Below are 19,732 nucleotides of genomic sequence, written 5' to 3'. Positions count from 1 at the left end.
TATAGGTGTTTTTGTAAACCTTTGGTCCCAATTAACTAATATTTTGTATGTTTGTATATATAAATTACATGCAAAATTATACTCCGAGTTACGTGAATTTGACTTACGCTCATTTTGTTGGACCCACCTACCATGTAACTTCGGCGTTGTACTGTATGTATATATATATATATATATATATATATGTTAAAGATACCAAGCTATTTTAAACCTGGTTTTACTCCATTTCCCAAGTAAGCAAACAGAAAATAACTCAAGTTTGCGCCAGCACATAATGCAAGTCTAGCTGATCCTGCAGGAATATATATATATATATATATATATATATAAAATTAAAAGTTAGTATGTTTTCACTCTGCTAATATTTCCTGTCTCCCATAAAGGAGATAAATCTAGACCATCGGATCTGTTTAAGTTTGGGCAGTGGAGACATTTCAAGAGTTTCCTTATAAAGACATGCCTTAAGAAACTGGCTGTCATGAAGGATTCTCATCTTATTCCAGATAACTCTTTGGTTGGTAGAGAGTGGATGACATATTCGGCAAGCCTTGACTGTTCAGGCTTATGGTACTTTTTTTTTGTTTATGTGTTTGTTTTATGTGGCTTTCACCCATGTGAAAGATCATTGTAAACCTATAATACATTTGTACCATGGGTGGACTAAGGAAGGATTTTTTTCCCATTTTTATTAATGATATATATTGTATTTTTATTCATTTTTACCAAGTCCAGAAACCTTGTTCTACAGACCAAACATGGAATTCTTTTGGGCTACTTTAGGCCTCCAATAAGTGGGATGGTGGTCTCTGTCTTGCACACTTTGGCAATGAAATTCATCTTCAACCTAAAGACAATCATAATCTCTGTGGGATTGGATGTTATATCAACTCGTGTCGTATGTGAAGTGGCTGAAGAATTGTCAGTGCCCTTGACCATTTTGTTTAATTTGAGCCTCGGGTCTGGGTCAGTCCCAAGGGGGTAGAAAGAGGGGAAAATAATTCCGCTGCATAAAGGTGGTTCCAAGGCTGCTGTTGAAAATTACCTGCCAATCAGCATAACAAGAATCGTTATCAAGGTCTTGGAGAAAATAGTTTAGAGGAAAATACAAGATTGGATAGATGAAAATGGGATACTGTATCAGGGACAGCATGGTTTTGTGAAGGGTAGGTCATGCCTCAGTAACTTGCTCACGTATTATTACACAGTGACGGCTGAACTGGATAAGGGTAATGGGTTTACAGTGATTCTACTGGACCTTGCTAAGGCCTTTGACAGGATACCACATGGAATTCTAATCAGTAAACTGCAGCATATGGGAATGGATATAGGGCTCGTGAGATGGATAGGAGGGTGGTTGATGGAGAGATATCAGAGAGTAGTTTATTCAGGAGTAGAATCCAAAAGATGACCTGTGACTAATGGCGTGCCACTGGGTTCTGTTCTTGGACCACTGCTGTTTAATTTGTTCATTAACGATATAGGGAAGGATCTAAAAGGAACAGTTCATTTGTTTGCAGATGATGCAAAGTTGGGTAGGGCAATAGTGAATGCAGATGATGTCAAAATTTTGCAGGATGATTTGGATAGATTGGAGGTCTGGGCTAAGTAGAATGGATGTCAATTTAATGTGGCAAAATGTAAGTTATACATTTAGGGGTGAAAAGATTAGCAGCAGTTTATTACATTGGTGGAACTGTACTCCAGGAAATTGATGAGACACCAGATTTAGGAGTGTTGGTGGATAAGGAGTTGAAGTTTAGGGGACACATTGCAAAAGTGGCCAAATCAGCTCATCAAATCACTTGGTTGCTGATGAATACGTTGACAAGCAGAGACAAGCATCGATCCTTGATAAGACCCCCATCTCGACTACTGTGCCCAGATTTGGTCACCTAGGTTTCTTCTTGATGGGGAGGAGGTGGAGAGGATCCAGAGGTGAGTGACCAAGATGATAGCAGGTCTGTGGAATGAACCTTATGAGAACAGGTTGAGGATTTGTGGGTTGCAAAAATTGGTTGATAGGCAGAGGAGGGGAGATATGATTGAGACATTCAAATTACTGAAGGGTTTCTATAAAATTAATTCAGAAGATATTTTTGAGAACAGGGCTGGTTATGGGAGGACTAGGGGACATCCATGGAAGCTGGGCAAAAGTGTGGTTAGTAAGGGTGTTAGAGCTGGGTTCTTTACTTTTAGAATGGTGAATGAGTGGAATGGGCTGCCAGAGTCTGTGGTTGATGCTGTTGACAGTGAATGAGTTTAAGGCGAGGTATGATAGATACTGTATGAATGTCGAATAGTTGTGATAAACATGATTTGAGGCCTCACTCGATGAGTCTAAGGACTCCCTGGATTGCCCGTAATAATAATAATAAACAGCCATGCCCATGTCAGGATTTGAACTTGCAGCCTGTCAGTTAGAGAGTGGATATGCTAAGTCCTTAGCCATAACTAGGCTGGCAACAGGGGCGTGCCAGTAGTGTCCGGTGCCTGTGTGAAAAACTTTAGTTGGTGGCCCTATACCCCCCCCCCCCCAATAAAAAATCACTTTATAAAAACATATCAGTGAGTTAAAATGAAATATGAAATATATTAATTATAAGTTGATTGAACAAAAAAAGCAGAAATTACAAAACAAAATGTATAAAAACAAACATATAAGAAGGGTACAAAAACAACAAAAATAATTTGAAAAAAAAATAAAGTAAATAAATAATAGTAACTCACAAGTATATAAAATAGGAACATATTAAACATTATTGGGTAAAGAAATAGTTAAATAAATATTTCAACAGAAAGAAAAATCACTTAATGAATTGAACTTTTCTAGTTTTCAGTAATGAAAATTCTCGAATAATATCATGTATATCAAGTTGATCCAAAATATCTGACTCTGTTGATATAAAGGCAAGATTTGAAAGTCTTTCTTGTACTATTGTGGAGCTCAATATTATTTAATAATTTTAAGTTTAGAAAAGGACCGTTCCGTAGTTGCTACAGATACGGGAAATGACAAAAAATCTGAAGAGCAATTGTAAAGTTTGGATAAACTGTGATTAAGTCATTTGAATAAATATACTGAATTATCTGATATATATCGTTTTTAAGATTAAAAATAAATGCTTGACAGTGTAAAATTTCTTCGCATAAATCATCCGTGTCAATGTCTGAATGATTCTCATGTTAATTTTTGTCGTAACTTTCTACAACAAGATAATAAATATTCTTTATTTCGTGAAGTAATTTCGTGAACAAATACAAAAACTGAAATGAATTCATATTTTCATGTTCGTAATCAAATTGTGTTGTCTTTTTATGTCGCCTTAATGGTCCACTACTACAAAATACAGATTCTGCATCAAATTTTGCTGCAATTAATTTTAGCTTTTTACAATTTCTTTGAAAGTTTCATCAGACCTATAATCATTTAAAAATTGATTTAAATCATTCGGTGCATCTGAAGTAAGTTGGAGATTCATAGATGAAGACTGCAATATTTTGCTGACAAAATTCATTTTATTTAAAATATCATACCAAATCTTTGGTGTCTTTACTATCCTGGCGCCTGTGTGTGTCACACACATTGCACATATGGCCGGCATGCCCCTGGTTGGCAATATTATATGAGTTATGTTCTTTACAATGAATAAAAGCAAGTCTTCCAGATTGTCCATAATAAGATAAGCCACAGGAGCAAGGAATCTGTTAAACATTGTGAAAAAACCAAGAGGAAGAAGCTTGTCCTTAGGAGATGAGAAAAAGTACACAAAAACATTCAGATGTTTTAAAAGATTTGCATTTCATTCAGAAATTCCTTACACAAATGGGAGAGGAAAATAAGTGATTTTCTCTTGAGCAAATGAGACAGAGATTCTGTAACTGCTGAATGCCATATTGATAAAGATTCACCAAAGCCATTTGATAGGAAAAATGACTTAAATATTTAAAACACTTCAGTCCTCTACAATAGACTGAAAAACCTAACAACACTACGTAAGACCATTGTTTGATGCTGTCTTTTTGTATGCACTGACCTATCTATATAAGTCCAAATGATAGAAATTACAACACTTAACATCATGCCAAATGCAGCACACTCTGCTATTAGAGTTCCTTGAATTCTCAATAAGAATTAATGCTTGGCATTCACTGAACAGATGTGCCAAAAAAGCTTTGACTTTCTGTTGGCTTTTTTTGAGAAATCTGGTCAGCTTGCAGTCTTCTATCCCCCCCTGCTTTTTTTTTGAATACTTCCTCCTTGTCTTTGCCTACATGACATGTTATGGATGGTATGTGAATTACATCTTCAGTTGGAACAAAAACTGCAATAAATAACTAACTTATTGCCTAGGCATAGACTGAGATTATCACTTGACGTGGAAAATAGTTGCTCCATAAATTTCTTTAATCTCATGTTGAAAGTTTTTCTGCTTGGTTATACTATAAATTAAAAATGCCAAGAAATTATATTCTTGGTTTAATCCTTTATCCAAGTGTAAGTTGCCCAGTTATGAAGTCACTTCATTTACAAACTTTGTTTGCTTACACTTGGATAAAGGATTAAATCAAGAATATAATTTATTGGCATCTTTAATTTATAGTATAACCAAGTGGAAAAATGTTCAACATCTATCTCTAATCCAGAGTATTTTAGTAATAAGGTATGACACCATTTGGCTACTTGTATATGACTTCTACATTACTACCTTGGTATCACTTCTGGGTTTGGCGATTGAATATAAGGTTGGGAGATTTGATTCATGAGTAATGGCAATTGGACGTGCTTCTTTTGGTCTTAGTGGTGATTAGCAAGTTTTGATTTTGTGAATCTTCATTGATAGTGGAGTACAAGGTAAGACTTTGACTTTTGATGCAATTTTCGCAGGCCCTCTCCTGTTCCCTACCATGTGTCCGTCAATAGGTTTTCTGCCTCTTGTAGAATTAGACTGATGGTCTACACTTAGCAGAAAGAAGGGACAAGATAGGTCCTGAATATCACAGCCCTCCAATAATTGCTATTGCTTCGCGCGTTTAGCGAAAGCTCGATATTGCTGGCAGTCCTTTGTGGCTGCGGGATTCTCTACAGAATTTCTGCTGGCAGGTCTCTAGACCTGCGGGATTTCTACTTGCGCTCATACGCAATTAAATCGATATGAGCGTGCCTGACCTAGATGTCGTCACCAAATTGCTCGATGAAGAGCTGGCTCTTATACTTGTCAATAAACTTCAAAAGAAGTTCAAGATGAAATGGCCTGCTAACATGATCGATCCCGACATGATCATTGATTCACTTGACAAAAGGCTAGCACACACTTTCATTAAAAAGCTATTTAAAAAATTTGAACAAGAATGGCCTGGCTACTTAAACTTATATTCCTTACCCGGGGTTGATGATGAGGAGAATGAAGACACTCCTCAAATGGAGGAAAAGCTCAATCTAGTGGTCCCTACCTCTAATCCCTCTGATCAAGGAGAGACCCACGTTCGTAAAAAGCGAAAAACTCTCGCTTCTGAACTAACAAATGATGTTGGTATGGACAAAGATGCTCCCAATTCAGATCCCTCTGCCTCCCCCAATGAGAGGGTGCCACTAATTATCCTAAGGGAAAAACAGAGGTGAACAACCCTAAGAACCACCATGGCTAACCTGCAAATAAATTATAGATTGGCCAAAAATCTTGACGAGGGCATAAAAATTCAACCTGCCACGGTGGCTGATTATAGAAATCTTACAAAGGAGCTGGGTGCAAGAGGAATACAATATCATACATTTTCACTTACCTCTGAAAAAAATTTGAATGTGGTTCTCCGAGGAGTCTCTGAGGATATTGACCTGGATGAAATGGTCACTGACCTCAACCTGCAGGATCTGCCTCCAATAAAGGTGAGTAGAATGTTTAGATCAAATAAGACCCCTATGTCTCTAGTTTTAGTAGAGATTCATAATATTTATAAAGACATATACAATCTACAATCAATCCGTGGACTCAAAATCACCCCAGAACCATTGAGAAAAAGAGCATTTTCTGGGCAGTGCCATAGATGCAAAACATTTGGCCATGCACAAAAGTTGTGCAAAGTCCAGTACAGATGTTTAAAATGTGGCAAGAATCACCCCACAAACACTTGCACTAAGCCAAAATCCACCCTGGTTAGGTGCACTAATTGTGGCGGTCCTCACCCCACTAATTATAGAGGGTGTATACATCACCCTAAAAATAGATGGAATGGCCCAAATAGTCAATCTACCTCGTCATCTAGTGCGAGAACTCCTGAAATTCAAGCTCCTCAGCCCTCTAAGAGTGAGAACATGGCAACACACGCTTGTTCACCATTAGCTGAGCCTATTAAGAAAACGAATCTTCATCATCAAACGAGAACATATGCCGATGTTGTCTGCTCTAAACGGACAGTCTAAAACCAGAACCTGGCTAATCCACATTCAAATCCATCAGCTATTATCACCTCTTCTCTTGCAAATATGCTTCAGGATTTCAGCAACTCAAATCCATCGTTAAGTATTACAAAAAGATTTTACAGCAAACTCAATCTATATTATCTGCACTCTCTGATGCATAGGAAAAAAATCACTCCAGACTCACTTAGGATTATCACCTGGAATGCCAACGGTTTCAATAACAAAGTGCTAGAAATTCAATAATAGACATAACCCAGATATATTACTAATCAATGAAACTCACCTGAGGTCTACTGACAACCTCAATATCAGAGGGTATCAGTTTTATTGAAACGACTGACTTGAGTACAGAGGTGGAGGCAAAGCCATCCTTATCAAAAAGTATATAAATCATCATACAGTAGCGAACCTTGCAACCACCAACCTCGAAATCACAGGCATTAATGTTGTCACAAACTCAGTTGGAAACCTAAAGATTTTTGCTGCTTACAACCCTAAAGACCGGTCATCGTCGCTGGTGACTTCAATGCAAAACATCCTGCCTGGAGCAGTAAACTACCAACAAAAATGGCTGCATAGTGTTTAACTACTCAAGTTCCAACTGTATAGCTGTGGCTGGTCCTTCAGTACCAACTCATCTCAGTCCAACTGGCTCCTCCGATGTCCTAGACATAGTTATCCTCCAAAATGTCAAATTGCAGTACCACCCGGATTCGCTAGACGAATTAACATCAGAGGTTAATTCGTTAAAAAAATAAGGCAAGGAAGAGATACCTTAATACAAGGGCTTCCCAAGATAAAAAGTTACTCAACAGGTTGAATGGTGCAGTGAGAGATGCACTGAAGGCCCACAGAAACAAGCTGTGGGAAGATGAATTAACTTTCATTTCACATGGTGATCAAACCGTTTGGAAACTGTTAAGAAACATCAAAAATAAAAATAAAACTCTTCCCCCTCTCAAATCGGATTTAGGCATTGTTCACTCAGATGCTGAAAAAGCCGAAACCATAGTTAAAAATTTAGAAAAGCTGTGCAGCCCTTCATGTGATAACCTGAACTTCAATCATATTTATAAAATCCACCGTCATGTCAGATACGTGCTGGGACGGTCTGATACTTGTACCAGACTCGCACCTACTTCTCCAGCCGAAATCTATGACATCATACAGAATTTGAAGAATAAAAAAGCTCCTGGACCTGACGGCATTCCTAATAAAGTTATTAAACTGCTACCCCGAAAGGCCATCGTACATCTTACAACATGCCATGCTTAAATTTAAATACTTTCCCTATGCTTGGAAGTTGGCAGATGTGGTCCCTATTTATAAGTCTGGTAAGGACCCACAGTTGCCACAAAGTTATCGTCCCATCAGTCCATTTGGGCAAAATCACTGAGAAAGCCATCCTGTCCAAAATTCAAATCTCTGTAAACAAGCTAAATATCCTTCCTACGGAACAGTTCGGTTTTTGCAAACTCCACAGCACCACTCAACAGATCCACAGACTAGTTGAATACATTACCACCAGCTTCAACTGGTATCAGTACACCAGAGCAGTCTTTCTTGACTTAGAAAAGGCCTTTGACAAACTATGGCACTTTGGACTCCTATACAAGCAGATCTTAGGTGGCATTCCACTGGATCTGATCCACCTCACAAAATCTTTTCTTTCTGGAAGATGCATGCAAGTTAAACTAAATGGGACAGTATCTACCCAGTGGCGGATCTTAGCCGGAGTGCCTCAAGGATCCCTCCTGGTGCCAATACTTTTCTCAATTTATATGGTGGACATCCCGCATAATCCGATGTCATCTATCATTGCCCTCTATGCCGACGATACAGCAATACTGGTCAGATCTCTTAAACCACATCTTGTTATTAAGAAACTACAAGATAACTTGCTGAAATTAGAACACTGGTTCTCCATTTGGAGATTACAAGTAAACCCTCAAAAAAGCAGAGCTCTGCTGTTCACAAAAAGTTCAATATCTCCTATAGAAGACATCTTCCTATTTAACATCAAAATTCCCTGGAAAACAGAAGCCAAATATCTCTGTGTACTGCTAGATAGAAAACTAACCTTCAGCCCGCATACAAAATCCTCATATGCAAAGGCATCAAAAGTCATCGCTCAGCTCTATCCTTTTATCAATAGGAACAGCAAACTGGACATTAAATCAAATTGCTCCTTTACCAGTTGATGATTCATCCCATTATCACTTATGAATTCCCCATCTGGAGCCATACTTCAAGCTCAAATATCCTTAAACTTCAAAGACTGCAGAACAGATGCTTACGCATGATCTTAAATGCACCATGGTACATCAGAAATGTTCAACTTCATCGAGACACAAATGTCCCTTGTATCTACTCTTTCCTTCAATCTCTAGCAGTAAAGTACTTCTCGAAATCGTCCTCACACCCAAATGAATCAGTTCAACAAGCAGCAAATTATGATGAATTGGAATTATGCAAATATTGATGACCTAAGGCCATCCTAGTTCCTTTTCAGGACCTATAACTTGCCCGACTCAGGCTGAGCACATAGCTCATAAATTTCTCCCTACACAGTAACCTTATCGGATAGCAGGGATTAAAAGCATTACGCTTCACCCTTAAAGACAGTAAAGTTCTAGTCTGGGTTTTGCTTTCGCTGATGAGGCCTCAATAAAGATCAAAACCAATCTGTGTAGTGACCCATCCCATAAGCATAGCATTATATGTGTCTGTAAGGATATGTACTTTGCATCATGGGATACTAAGACAAGTGATGTGAAGTCATTAGCCTTTATATATGAGTTACCCACTCATGAAGTTATTTCATGTGCAAACTTTATTTGCTCACACTTGGATAAAGGATTAAACCAAGAGTATAATTTCTTGGCATCTTTAATTTTTTAGTCTCAGTCTGCAGCATATTATTGCTCCTTATATTTGCTTAATTTAAGGAGCAATAATATTCTGACCCATCCTGAACATTTTCAGAAACACAATACTCATTTACAATATTTTTTGAATAATGGCTTCACGCAGGTAAGAGAAAACTAAATATAATTTATTACTCCTATATACTCTTCCTGCTGGACAGCTGTGACCGAGACATGTGACATACACATGCTGTATGACTATTCTTGTATACAGTGTGCCTGTTAAGTAATGAGATTGATTTTTTACAAGACAGCCCTTTGAATAAAAGTAACAAATGTGTTTATAGTTTTGACTACTAGAATGTGTTGTAATCTCATGTGCGACTTTAGAGTCGGGAGATGCTGCAGTTTTTGTGTGACAACCATTGAAGTAAGAGTGTGTGAGTTAAGCTTGACAGAAGTTGCATCATGGAGCAAAGAACTCCATGTATGGCAAAAACCTCACAGACCTAGAAAAAAGTTTACGGCTCACAGAAGTTTACCGACTTGGTGAACTTCTGCAACAGTTTTTCCTAATTCATAGTAAAATTTTACTGAACTTTACTGGTGTGTGAGTGAGGAAAAACATTTTCAAAATCATTCAGGTAGTCATATAATATCACCTATTCGAGATATCTCACATACCCTTTTTCAAAAACCTGCTTTTACTGGAGCAAATCATCTCCAATATTTACTAAATTATATTCCACTCCAGAAAATGCCCTCTAACTTGGAACATATTCCCAAAGATAAGTTTCCTTTCTTTTCAGGCAGGTACTCTGATACAGTTAGGTTATTATCTCAGTATATAATTTACTCTGAGCAAATAGCTCCACTGAAAGCATCTCTGAAATGTGATATAACTTAGTCATGTAGCAAGGTTAGATGTTGGCTCTTATTCATATTATAACTTATTTCGATGGTATTAACTGAAAGTGTTATATTAGAAAAAAACAAATTATAATTTATTAAATTTTTGTATATTTCACTGATTCAGGCAATGACAATCAAGGAAAAGAAGGAGTAGCCATAGTATTCAACACAAAATGCGAGGCTAATCTTCTTGAATGGCAGTCAGTCTCAAATAGAGTAATGTGGGCAAATATGAGAATGGGGAACTGGACAATGAGACTTATTTGTGCCTATGGTCCCATAGAAGGTTCTACTAAGGTAGAAGTGGAGGAATTTTTTAAGGCTTTAGAAAAAGCAACTGACACAATGAAAAAGGAAAAGTTGGTCCTTGGTGGGGATCTAAATAGCAGAGTAGGAAATGATTGTGAGACATACAAAAATATTTTGGGAAAATTTGGAGAAAAGAGCAAAGCTAATAATAATGGCAAATATCTGTTGGATTTCTGCTCAGGACATGGACTGATTATTACTAACACCATGTTCCAACATAAAAATGTGCACAAATTCACAGGGAGAGAAGAGGCTAGGAATAAGAAAAGTCTCATTGACTATGTTATTGTTGATAGTGATGTTTTCTCCCTGGTGCAGGACACCAGAGTGTACAGAGCATTTGAAATTGGAAGTGATCACTATTTAATCTTGAGCAGGATAAAATTGAATTTCATATTGAAAAGAATAACATGTAAGAAAGTTTCAAAGCGAATAAAAGTTGAGCAGCTCTCAGATGTGAACTGTAGACTAAAATACACAAAGATTATTGAAGAAAAAATGAAAGAGTTTGAGAACAGGAATCAAACCTCGGAGATTCATTGGCAAACTCTGAAGAAAACATTGATTGATTCTGCCAGAGAGGCATGTGGTGAGGTTGTCTGCAAGGATAAAAAAATCAGAACTCCCTGGTGGACACAGAAAGTTAAAGAGTCAGTGAAGGAAAAGAAGAAAGCATACCAAAAGTTCCTGTCAAATAAGTCAGCTTGTGCTCTTAGAGAATATAGAGACAAATGCAAGAATGCTAAACACTGTGTAAAACTAGCTAAACAAAAGTCATGGGAGGAGTTTGGCAAGAATATAGAAAATAAATATCAAGAAGGTGGCAAAATATTCTGGAGGTTATTGAAGAAGCTTAAGAATGGAGAAAAGAGTGCTGTAAAAGGAATTAGAGATGATAAAGGTGACATGAAAATAGGAGAAAAAGATATCCTTGAAGTATGGAGTAATTACTTTGAAAAACTGCTAAATGAAACAAGCAGTGATGACAGCACAGTGGTAAAAAACACTGACCAGGCATGCAGTCAGGAATACATATCCATACTTGAAGTAGAAAAAGCCATCAAAGGCTTGAAATGTGGAAAGGCAGCAGGAGTAGATGATATTCGACCAGAAATACTGAAGTATGGTGGTATAAGAGTCTTACAGTGGCTGCACTGCATAGTTCAGAAACCCTGGACAGAGGGACGAATTCCCGATGATTGGAGTAGAGCTCTCATAGTACCCATATATAAAAAAGGGAAATAAAACTGCATGTGAGAATTACAGAGGTATTTCCCTACTGAGTGTTCCTGGCAAGATCAATGCAAGTATACTTGAGAAACGGTTGAGAAGAATTGTGGAAGAAAAGCTTGGTGAAGAACAAGCTGGATTCAGGCCAAATAGAGGCTGTCAGGATCAGATCTTCACTTTACGACAAATAGTCGAGAAAGCATGGGAATATAACAAAGATCTGTATTTAAGTTTTGTCGATCTGGAAAAGGCATATGACAAGGTGCGAAGAGAGAAGCTATTCAATACGCTGCAGTTATATGGTGTCAATGGGGCATTATATCAAGCAGTATTTAGTCTTTATTTGAGTTGTAAGTTAGCAGTTAGAATTGAAGGAAGTACAGGAAGATGGTTTAATGTTAAATCTGGTGTGAGACAAGGATGTATACATTATCCCCTCTGTTATTCATTATCTATATGGATCATATTATGAAGGAAAGTGGTATTAAACATGATATCAAAATTGGAGATGTTATTGTCAGCTCTTTGCTTTATGCGGATGATGTTATACTTCTAAATAAATCGGCTACAAGTCTGCAAGATTCTCTGACTAAATTGAATAGCTTTCTTGTGTAGAGGCTTAAGTGCTGTGAGGACATTATGTTGGGGGTTTAATGGACTTTTTACAGCACTCACAAAGAATTAAAATAGAATTTAATACTTCCTATATTTCGTCCTAGTCACTAGGACATCTACGGGGATTACAAAGACAATTAATGTAACATGCACACAAAAACTTACAATACTAAGCCCAACCACGTGGGTGACAATAAAGTCCTATCTAGGTGGAGCGCCCTCTAAGGGCAGTTGTAGGTGGCCTGGAATGTAAGGTGGGACCTCTGGCGATGACTGTTTCCCAAATCTTCGGAAGCTTAATGCAACCGTATTTGTTAAGATTTGGTTGGTGTTTGAGAGCTGCTGCTGCTTCTAAGAAAAGTCTCTCTTTCTTGAATTTGCTGTGGTGGAGCATGGTGGTTTTTTTCCATGATACTCTGTGGGTGGTGTCCAAAACATGGTCAGCCAAGCCTGAATGGCCATAGTTGTGTTTAACGATGTACGACTTGTGTTCCTCTAGGCGGATGGATGCTGATCTGCCTGTCTGTCCAAAGTACGCAAGCTTACAGGAACAGGGTACTTTGTAAACTCCAGGCAGAGAGAGAGGAGGGAGCTGATCTTTCGTAGAACGGATAAGGGTAGCCAGTTTGCGGTAGGGTTTATATGCTGTGTGTAGGTTATACTTTTTTAGTATCTTAGCTATTTTTTCCGAAGTGCCACGGATGTAGGGTATGGTGATGGCATTTTTAAATTCTTGTTGATGAGAGGGACGGGGAATGGGGGTGGAATTGATTATTATTATTATTTTTTTTTTTTTTTGATACTGTGTTCGCTGTAGCCATTGGAGAGGAAAGTTCTGTGTATGTGGTTAAGCTCAGTAGTGAGGGCGGTTCCACTGGAACAAAGATTGCGGGCTCTCTTGGTAAGGGTTTTAATGATGCCATATTGTTGTGAGGGGTGGTGGTGGGAGAGTTTGTGAATGTATCTGCCTGTGTGTGTGGGTTTTCTGTATACAGTGAAGGCAAGTGTATCATTAGGCAGGCACGTGACTAAGGTGTCTAGGAAGGGTAAACAATTGTTCTTTTCCTTTTCCATAGTAAACTGGATTCTTGGATGTAGGCTATTCAGATGACCAAGGAAGGAATCTAACGTGTCTGGGCCATGAGGCCAAATAGAGAACACATCATCTACATATCTTAGCCAGATAGAAGGTTTGAGTGGGGCTGAGTCTATGGCTCGGTATCAAACAGTATCAAAAAAATAATCAATTCCACCCCCGTTCCCCGTCCCTCTCATCAACAAGAATTTAAAAATGCCATCACCATACCCTACATCCGTGGCACTTCAGAAAAAATAGCTAAGATACTAAAAAAGTATAACCTACACACAGCATATAAACCCTACCGCAAACTGGCTACCCTTATCCGTTCTACGAAAGATCAGCTCCCTCCTCTCTCTCTGCCTGGAGTTTACAAAGTACCCTGTTCCTGTAAGCTTGCGTACTTTGGACAGACAGGCAGATCAGCATCCATCCGCCTAGAGGAACACAAGTCGTACATCGTTAAACACAACTAAGGCCATTCAGGCTTGGCTGACCATGTTTTGGACACCACCCACAGAGTATCATGGAAAAAAACCACCATGCTCCACCACAGCAAATTCAAGAAAGAGAGACTTTTCTTAGAAGCAGCAGCAGCTCTCAAAAACCAACCAAATCTTAACAAATACGGTTGCATTAAGCTTCCGAAGATTTGGGAAACAGTCATCGCCAGAGGTCCCACCTTACATTCCAGGCCACCTACAACTGCCCTTAGAGGGCGCTCCACCTAGATAGGACTTTATTGTCACCCACGTGGTTGGGCTTAGTATTGTAAGTTTTTGTGTGCATGTTACATTAATTGTCTTTGTAATCCCCGTAGATGTCCTAGTGACTAGGACGAAATATAGGAAGTATTAAATTCTATTTTAATTCTTTGTGAGTGCTGTAAAAAGTCCATTAAACCTCCAACATAAATTGAATAGCTGTTGTAATAGATATGGTATGAAGGTCAGCAATAAAAAGACGAAGACAATGAAAATAGGCAGAATCATTGAAAATGTCAACTGTGTTGTGAATGGAGAACCTGTGGAACAAGTAAAACATTTCAGCTATTTAGGCACGATTTTTACTGAAGATGATAAATTAAATATAGAAATAGACAACAGAATCAGCAAAGCTGGTATGGTAGAAAGTCAATGGAATAAATTCATATGGAATAAGAGAGAAATTAGTCGGAACACTAAATTAGCTGTATACAAGACAGTGTTCAAACCAGTTTTAACTTATGGATCTGAGAGCTGGGTCAGAAGTAAAACACTTGACCAAAGACTAGCGACCACAGATATGAGAGTCCTGAGAAAGATTATAGGTGTGAACAGATGGCATCAATGGCAATATCATATTAAAAACGAGGATGTTAGGAAAGTACTTAACATTGTCAGCATCCAGGAATGCGTTAGCAGAGCTAATCTCAGGTGGTATGGTCACTTAAACAGAATGGGCAAAGAAAGATTAGCAAAGCAAGTGTTCTCTGTCTGGTTGGCAGCAAAACGACCCAGAGGAAGACCAAGATATAAGTGGATTGATACAGTACAAAGTGCTTTAGACGATAGAAATCTAAGATCTGATAATGGTGGAGTCTTGACAAGTAACAGACTGATTTGGAAGAAAATTGTAGATAGGAAATTAATAATAATGTAATTTTTTTCATGTAGTACTATCATATCCTATACACCCCTTGAATGTACATGGCAGGAATTTGATGATGATGATATTTCACTGAATTCTAAACCAGTGTCTGGTCTCAGGACATAAAGCACGTAGTCAAGTATTGTGGGTCATATTGTAATGAAATTAAGAGAACTAATGCCCTAGCATGATGCCTTCTATGACTGGATATATATATAAGTAACCTGAGCTATTGAGCTGAAGGTTGTCTTGAAATAACAGTCTTATACATTTTTGGTAAATTAATGCAGGCATACTTTTTAAGATTTGAGAGTTTATAATTCTGACTCAAGAAATTGTTTCTTAGGTTTGTAATAACTTAAGTAGCACCACCTGTCTCCTATGCCATAATATTGCTACTCTTATTATTATTATTACTACTTATTTTCTTCAAGACAAATGTTAGCAGTTTTCTTGTCTGTCCTTAATAGACCAAGTTAGGACATATATATATATAGATCTTTACGCTCTTGCAATGTGATTAATCTTTTTTTAATTTATGCATATTGTAGGATACATGTAATCTCCTCTTATGCCTCTGTGAAAAATTACAAGATACACAGCATTAATCGCTAATGTTTCACCAATTTCCAGGCTTCATTTGGACAGTTTAATTGGTGGCAAAGGATACATATACAGTCCTTAAGTTTGTTGAGAGACTATTTTTATATTATATCTTGACAATTGTGTGAAATATTGCAAAATAAAGAATGAAAGAGAAAGTAAAGTATGGAAGAGGAATGATTAAAAATTATATCAAGGTGGTGAATTTTAAAATAAGGAACAGGATGTTAAGACATTTTGGAACCAGCGTTTTTGTTATTAGGAAACAGTTTTTTTATGAATAAGGATGTCATTATGAAGAATGTTTCTTTAACAGAATAAAACACATGATAAATATAAAGATAAAAATTGCACTCTTTTGAAAATTTTTAACACATTTGTTTCAAACTAGATGAAAGTGGTGCATCTCATCGCTCATCTCCTCATGGAAGGTTACGAGGAAGAGGAAGATCATCTTCAGGTGGGAGTGATGACACTACAAAACAAGGAATTGGAAATTTGCCTCAAATATCTGTATTGGATTGCACAGATGTAAGAATTCATATTTATCTCATACTTATGGTGTTATTTTAAGTTAACATAAACTAATACTGTGATTGTGTTTATCATACTAAACCTACACCTTCATATATAAATACTAAATGATAGATAGTTATCTATATTCCATTGTCGGTGGTAGTATTACTTTATCAGAAACAATGTCATGTGCCCAGTTTAGGCTACTGTGTAAAGCCAGTAGATAGGTAGGTGTAACTGAGGGATATTGTGTTTGTGTGCATACCCATGCATTTCAAGGTGATAATGGGAAAATGCTGTGATGTTAAAAATATCATGGAAACTGCTGTTCCTCTAGAGTAATTATGTAAACATTATCTAGAGTATGAAAATGGAAAGGTCCAACAACCTAGAAACATTCAATCAGTGGTAGTTCTGTTGTTGAAATAGCTGATTGTAAAGTCAACACATTGTATTTTTATATATGCTCTTCTGCAGGCTTTTGTTGATCTGCCATTTGATCAAATGTGGCCTATCTGTTAGACAATGCATTTCTTGCAATCATCCCATCCTCTCACAACAAGTTGTTTTTTTTTTTCTTTTCAGATTACCTCATTCTTGTCAGTAAACAAGTAGCTAATGAGTTTGAGTACAGAAACACTAATATTGGGCACTTGAGGAGTAGAGAGAAGTGCCTTCTCAGATGAACTATAAAGCTAAAGAAATTACTATTCCACTACTTTTATGCTAACAGCAGGGGATAGGATATGGCATCAATTGGCAACAATTATATATAATTGTTGTAATATATTACAATATATACAAATATATATTGTAATTATATATTACAATGATAGGATGCTGGTAGCAGTGTGATGGTGTGAGAAGTGTAATCTTGTAACTTGTAAGATTAGTACTTTGATCTCCCAGATGCCACGGTTTTTTATAAATGTGAAATGCAGAGGATTCTGCAGGTAGGGTTGGAAACCTGTTGTACATTTATTACCATGAGTGGGCTGAGGTTAAATCATTCAGTTTTTCTGATCTAGAGATTAAACATGGTACTTCATGAAGTTATTTTCTTGATCATAAATTAGTAAATAATAATATTTTTTGGTTTACCGATCAAGTGTTGATCAGTTTTATTAACTGAACCAACTAGTTTCGCCACAATTATCTGTTGGCATCTTCAGGGCTTACATAGAGGTTTAAACAATGTCACAATTATGCATAACTGCAACCTGACAAGAATAACTGTAAAAAACTGACTAGAATAATTACAAATAAAATAGTAGTAAGACTTATACGTTGGTTAGACATAACTGGTAATTAATTTACGGAATTAACAACGCATATGAAGTATTTAATTAAAGATAACTTTAATGAATCACTATCTTTAATTAAATACTTCATATGCGTTGTTAATTCCGTAAATTAATTACCAGTTACAAATAAAATAGTATCGAACGTGAGTGAAACGCGTATCGTGTGTACAAGATCAGCTAGCTGTTGCTGAGGAACTTTCTGTAGTTTGTATCAAATTTCATTTCTTCCGTTTTTAAGGTTCTGATTAGGGTTTTCCATATCTCTGGGAGTATTAGGCTTTGATTTCTGTTAAGGTTGACAATAGAATGGGCGACTGTGGCTGCCTCTTTGAAAATTCTTGAATGGTAATCTTCCTCTATGTAAGGGGAACAGCTTTTGTCCCACTCGATGACATGGTTAGTTGTAGAGAAATGACACGATAGGCCAGAAATGTCCTGTCTGTTGTTTTTGACATAGTCGATGTGCTCTTTTTGCCTGATTTCGAGGCTTGTCGAAGTCTGTCCAATGTAACTAGATCCACATGAGCATGGAATATTATAAACTCCAGCATATTTGTAGAAAGGATGGTTGTCTTTTGGAGATCTTAGTAGTTTACTAATAGATTCTATTGGTTTGAATGTTACTCTTATTTTATGTTGTTTGAGGAGATTGGCGAGCTTGTTGGAGATGCCACTTACAAACGGAATTGCAATCGTTTTTATATATTGAATATCTTCTTGTTCTCTTTGTGGTGGTTCAGAGAAAAGGATTTTATTGACTAGTCTTCTTGGATATCCGTTCAAGTACAAATTGTTGGAAATAAATTTTAACTCATCTTGAAGGGTCTTGTTGTCCGTTGTGATGCGAATCGCTCTTTTCTTTAACATGTGTACAATGCTGAGTTTATGTGAGATGTGGTGGGAGGAGTTGAAATGTAGGTAGCGACCTGTATTGGTCGCTACCTACATTTCAACACATATCTAAACCTAAAATTTGGTTTAGATATGTGGACGATATCTTCATCGTGTGGAACAATAACAAAGATGACATATATGATTTCCTCAAAAAGATCAATGCCTTCCATCATTCTATTAAATTCACTCTGGAACTTGAAAGAAAAAAACAACTACCATTTTTAGACATCTTAATCAAAAAACAAATTGACGGCAGTATAAATCTATCGGTGTACAGAAAACCGACCAATACAGGTCGCTACCAACATTTCAACTCCTCCCACCACATCTCACATAAACTCAGCATTGTGCACATGTTAAAGAAAAGAGCGATTCGCATCACAACGGACAACAAGACCCTTCAAGATGAGTTAAAATTTATTTCCAACAATTTGTACTTGAACGGATATCCAAGAAGACTAGTCAATAAAATCCTTTTCTCTGAACCACCACAAAGAGAACAAGAAGATATTCAATATATAAAAATGATTGCAATTCCGTTTGTAAGTGGCATCTCCAACAAGCTCGCCAATCTCCTCAAACAGCATAAAATAAAGAGTAACATTCAAACCAATAGAATCTATTAGTAAACTACTAAGATCTCCAAAAGACAACCATCCTTTCTACAAATATGCTGGAGTTTATAATATTCCATGCTCATGTGGCTCTAATTACGTCGGAACAGACTTCGAGAAGCCTCGAAATCAGGCAAAAGGAGCACATTGGCTATGTCAAAAACAACAGACAGGACATATCTGGCCTGTCGTCTCATTTCTCTACAACTAACCATGTCACCGAGTGGGACAAAAGCTGTTCCCCTTACATAGAGTAAGATTACCATTCAAGAATTTCGAAGAGGCAGCCACAGTCGCCCGTTCTACTGTCAACCTTAATAGAAATCAAGGCCTAATACTCCCAGAGATATGGAAAACCCTAATCAGAACCTTAAAAACGGACAAATTGAACTTTAATACAAACTACAGAAAGTTCCTCAGCAACAGCTAGCTGATCTTGTACATGCGATTCGTGTTTCACTCACGTTCGATACTATTTTATTTGTAATTATTCTAGTCAGTTTTTTACAGTTATTCTTGTCAGGTTGCAGTTACGCATAATTGTGACATTGTTTAAACCTCTATGTAAGCCCTGAAGATGCCAACAGATAAGTGTGGCGAAACTAGTTGGTTCAGTTAACAAAATTGATCAACACTTGATCGGTAAACCAAAAAATATTATTATTTAAACATGGTACTTTTTCAACTATTTCAAGCCTTCAATAAATAGTGGTTTCACACCAGGTGACAAAAATAATTTTGCC

The 19,732-nt window shown here is 37.2% G+C and overlaps 1 protein-coding gene across 1 annotated transcript in view; it reads left to right on the top strand.

Annotated features, from left to right (window-relative positions):
- The window catches only part of LOC150094275 (uncharacterized), a 449,181-nt gene that overhangs the window by 358,517 nt on the left and 70,932 nt on the right, over positions 1-19,732 (top strand). Inside the window, exon 8 of the mRNA XM_090412434.1 lies at positions 16,053-16,192. Coding sequence (XP_090268560.1) covers positions 16,053-16,192 — 140 coding nt within the window. The remainder of the gene's footprint in view (positions 1-16,052; positions 16,193-19,732) is intronic.

Source organism: Typopeltis vanoorti, chromosome 22 (assembly GCF_054136105.1).
Source record: "Typopeltis vanoorti isolate ZY-2024b chromosome 22, IOZ_Tvanoo_1.0, whole genome shotgun sequence".
Classification (NCBI taxonomy): domain Eukaryota; kingdom Metazoa; phylum Arthropoda; class Arachnida; order Uropygi; family Thelyphonidae; genus Typopeltis; species Typopeltis vanoorti.
This window is presented reverse-complemented; position numbering and strand designations above follow the sequence as displayed.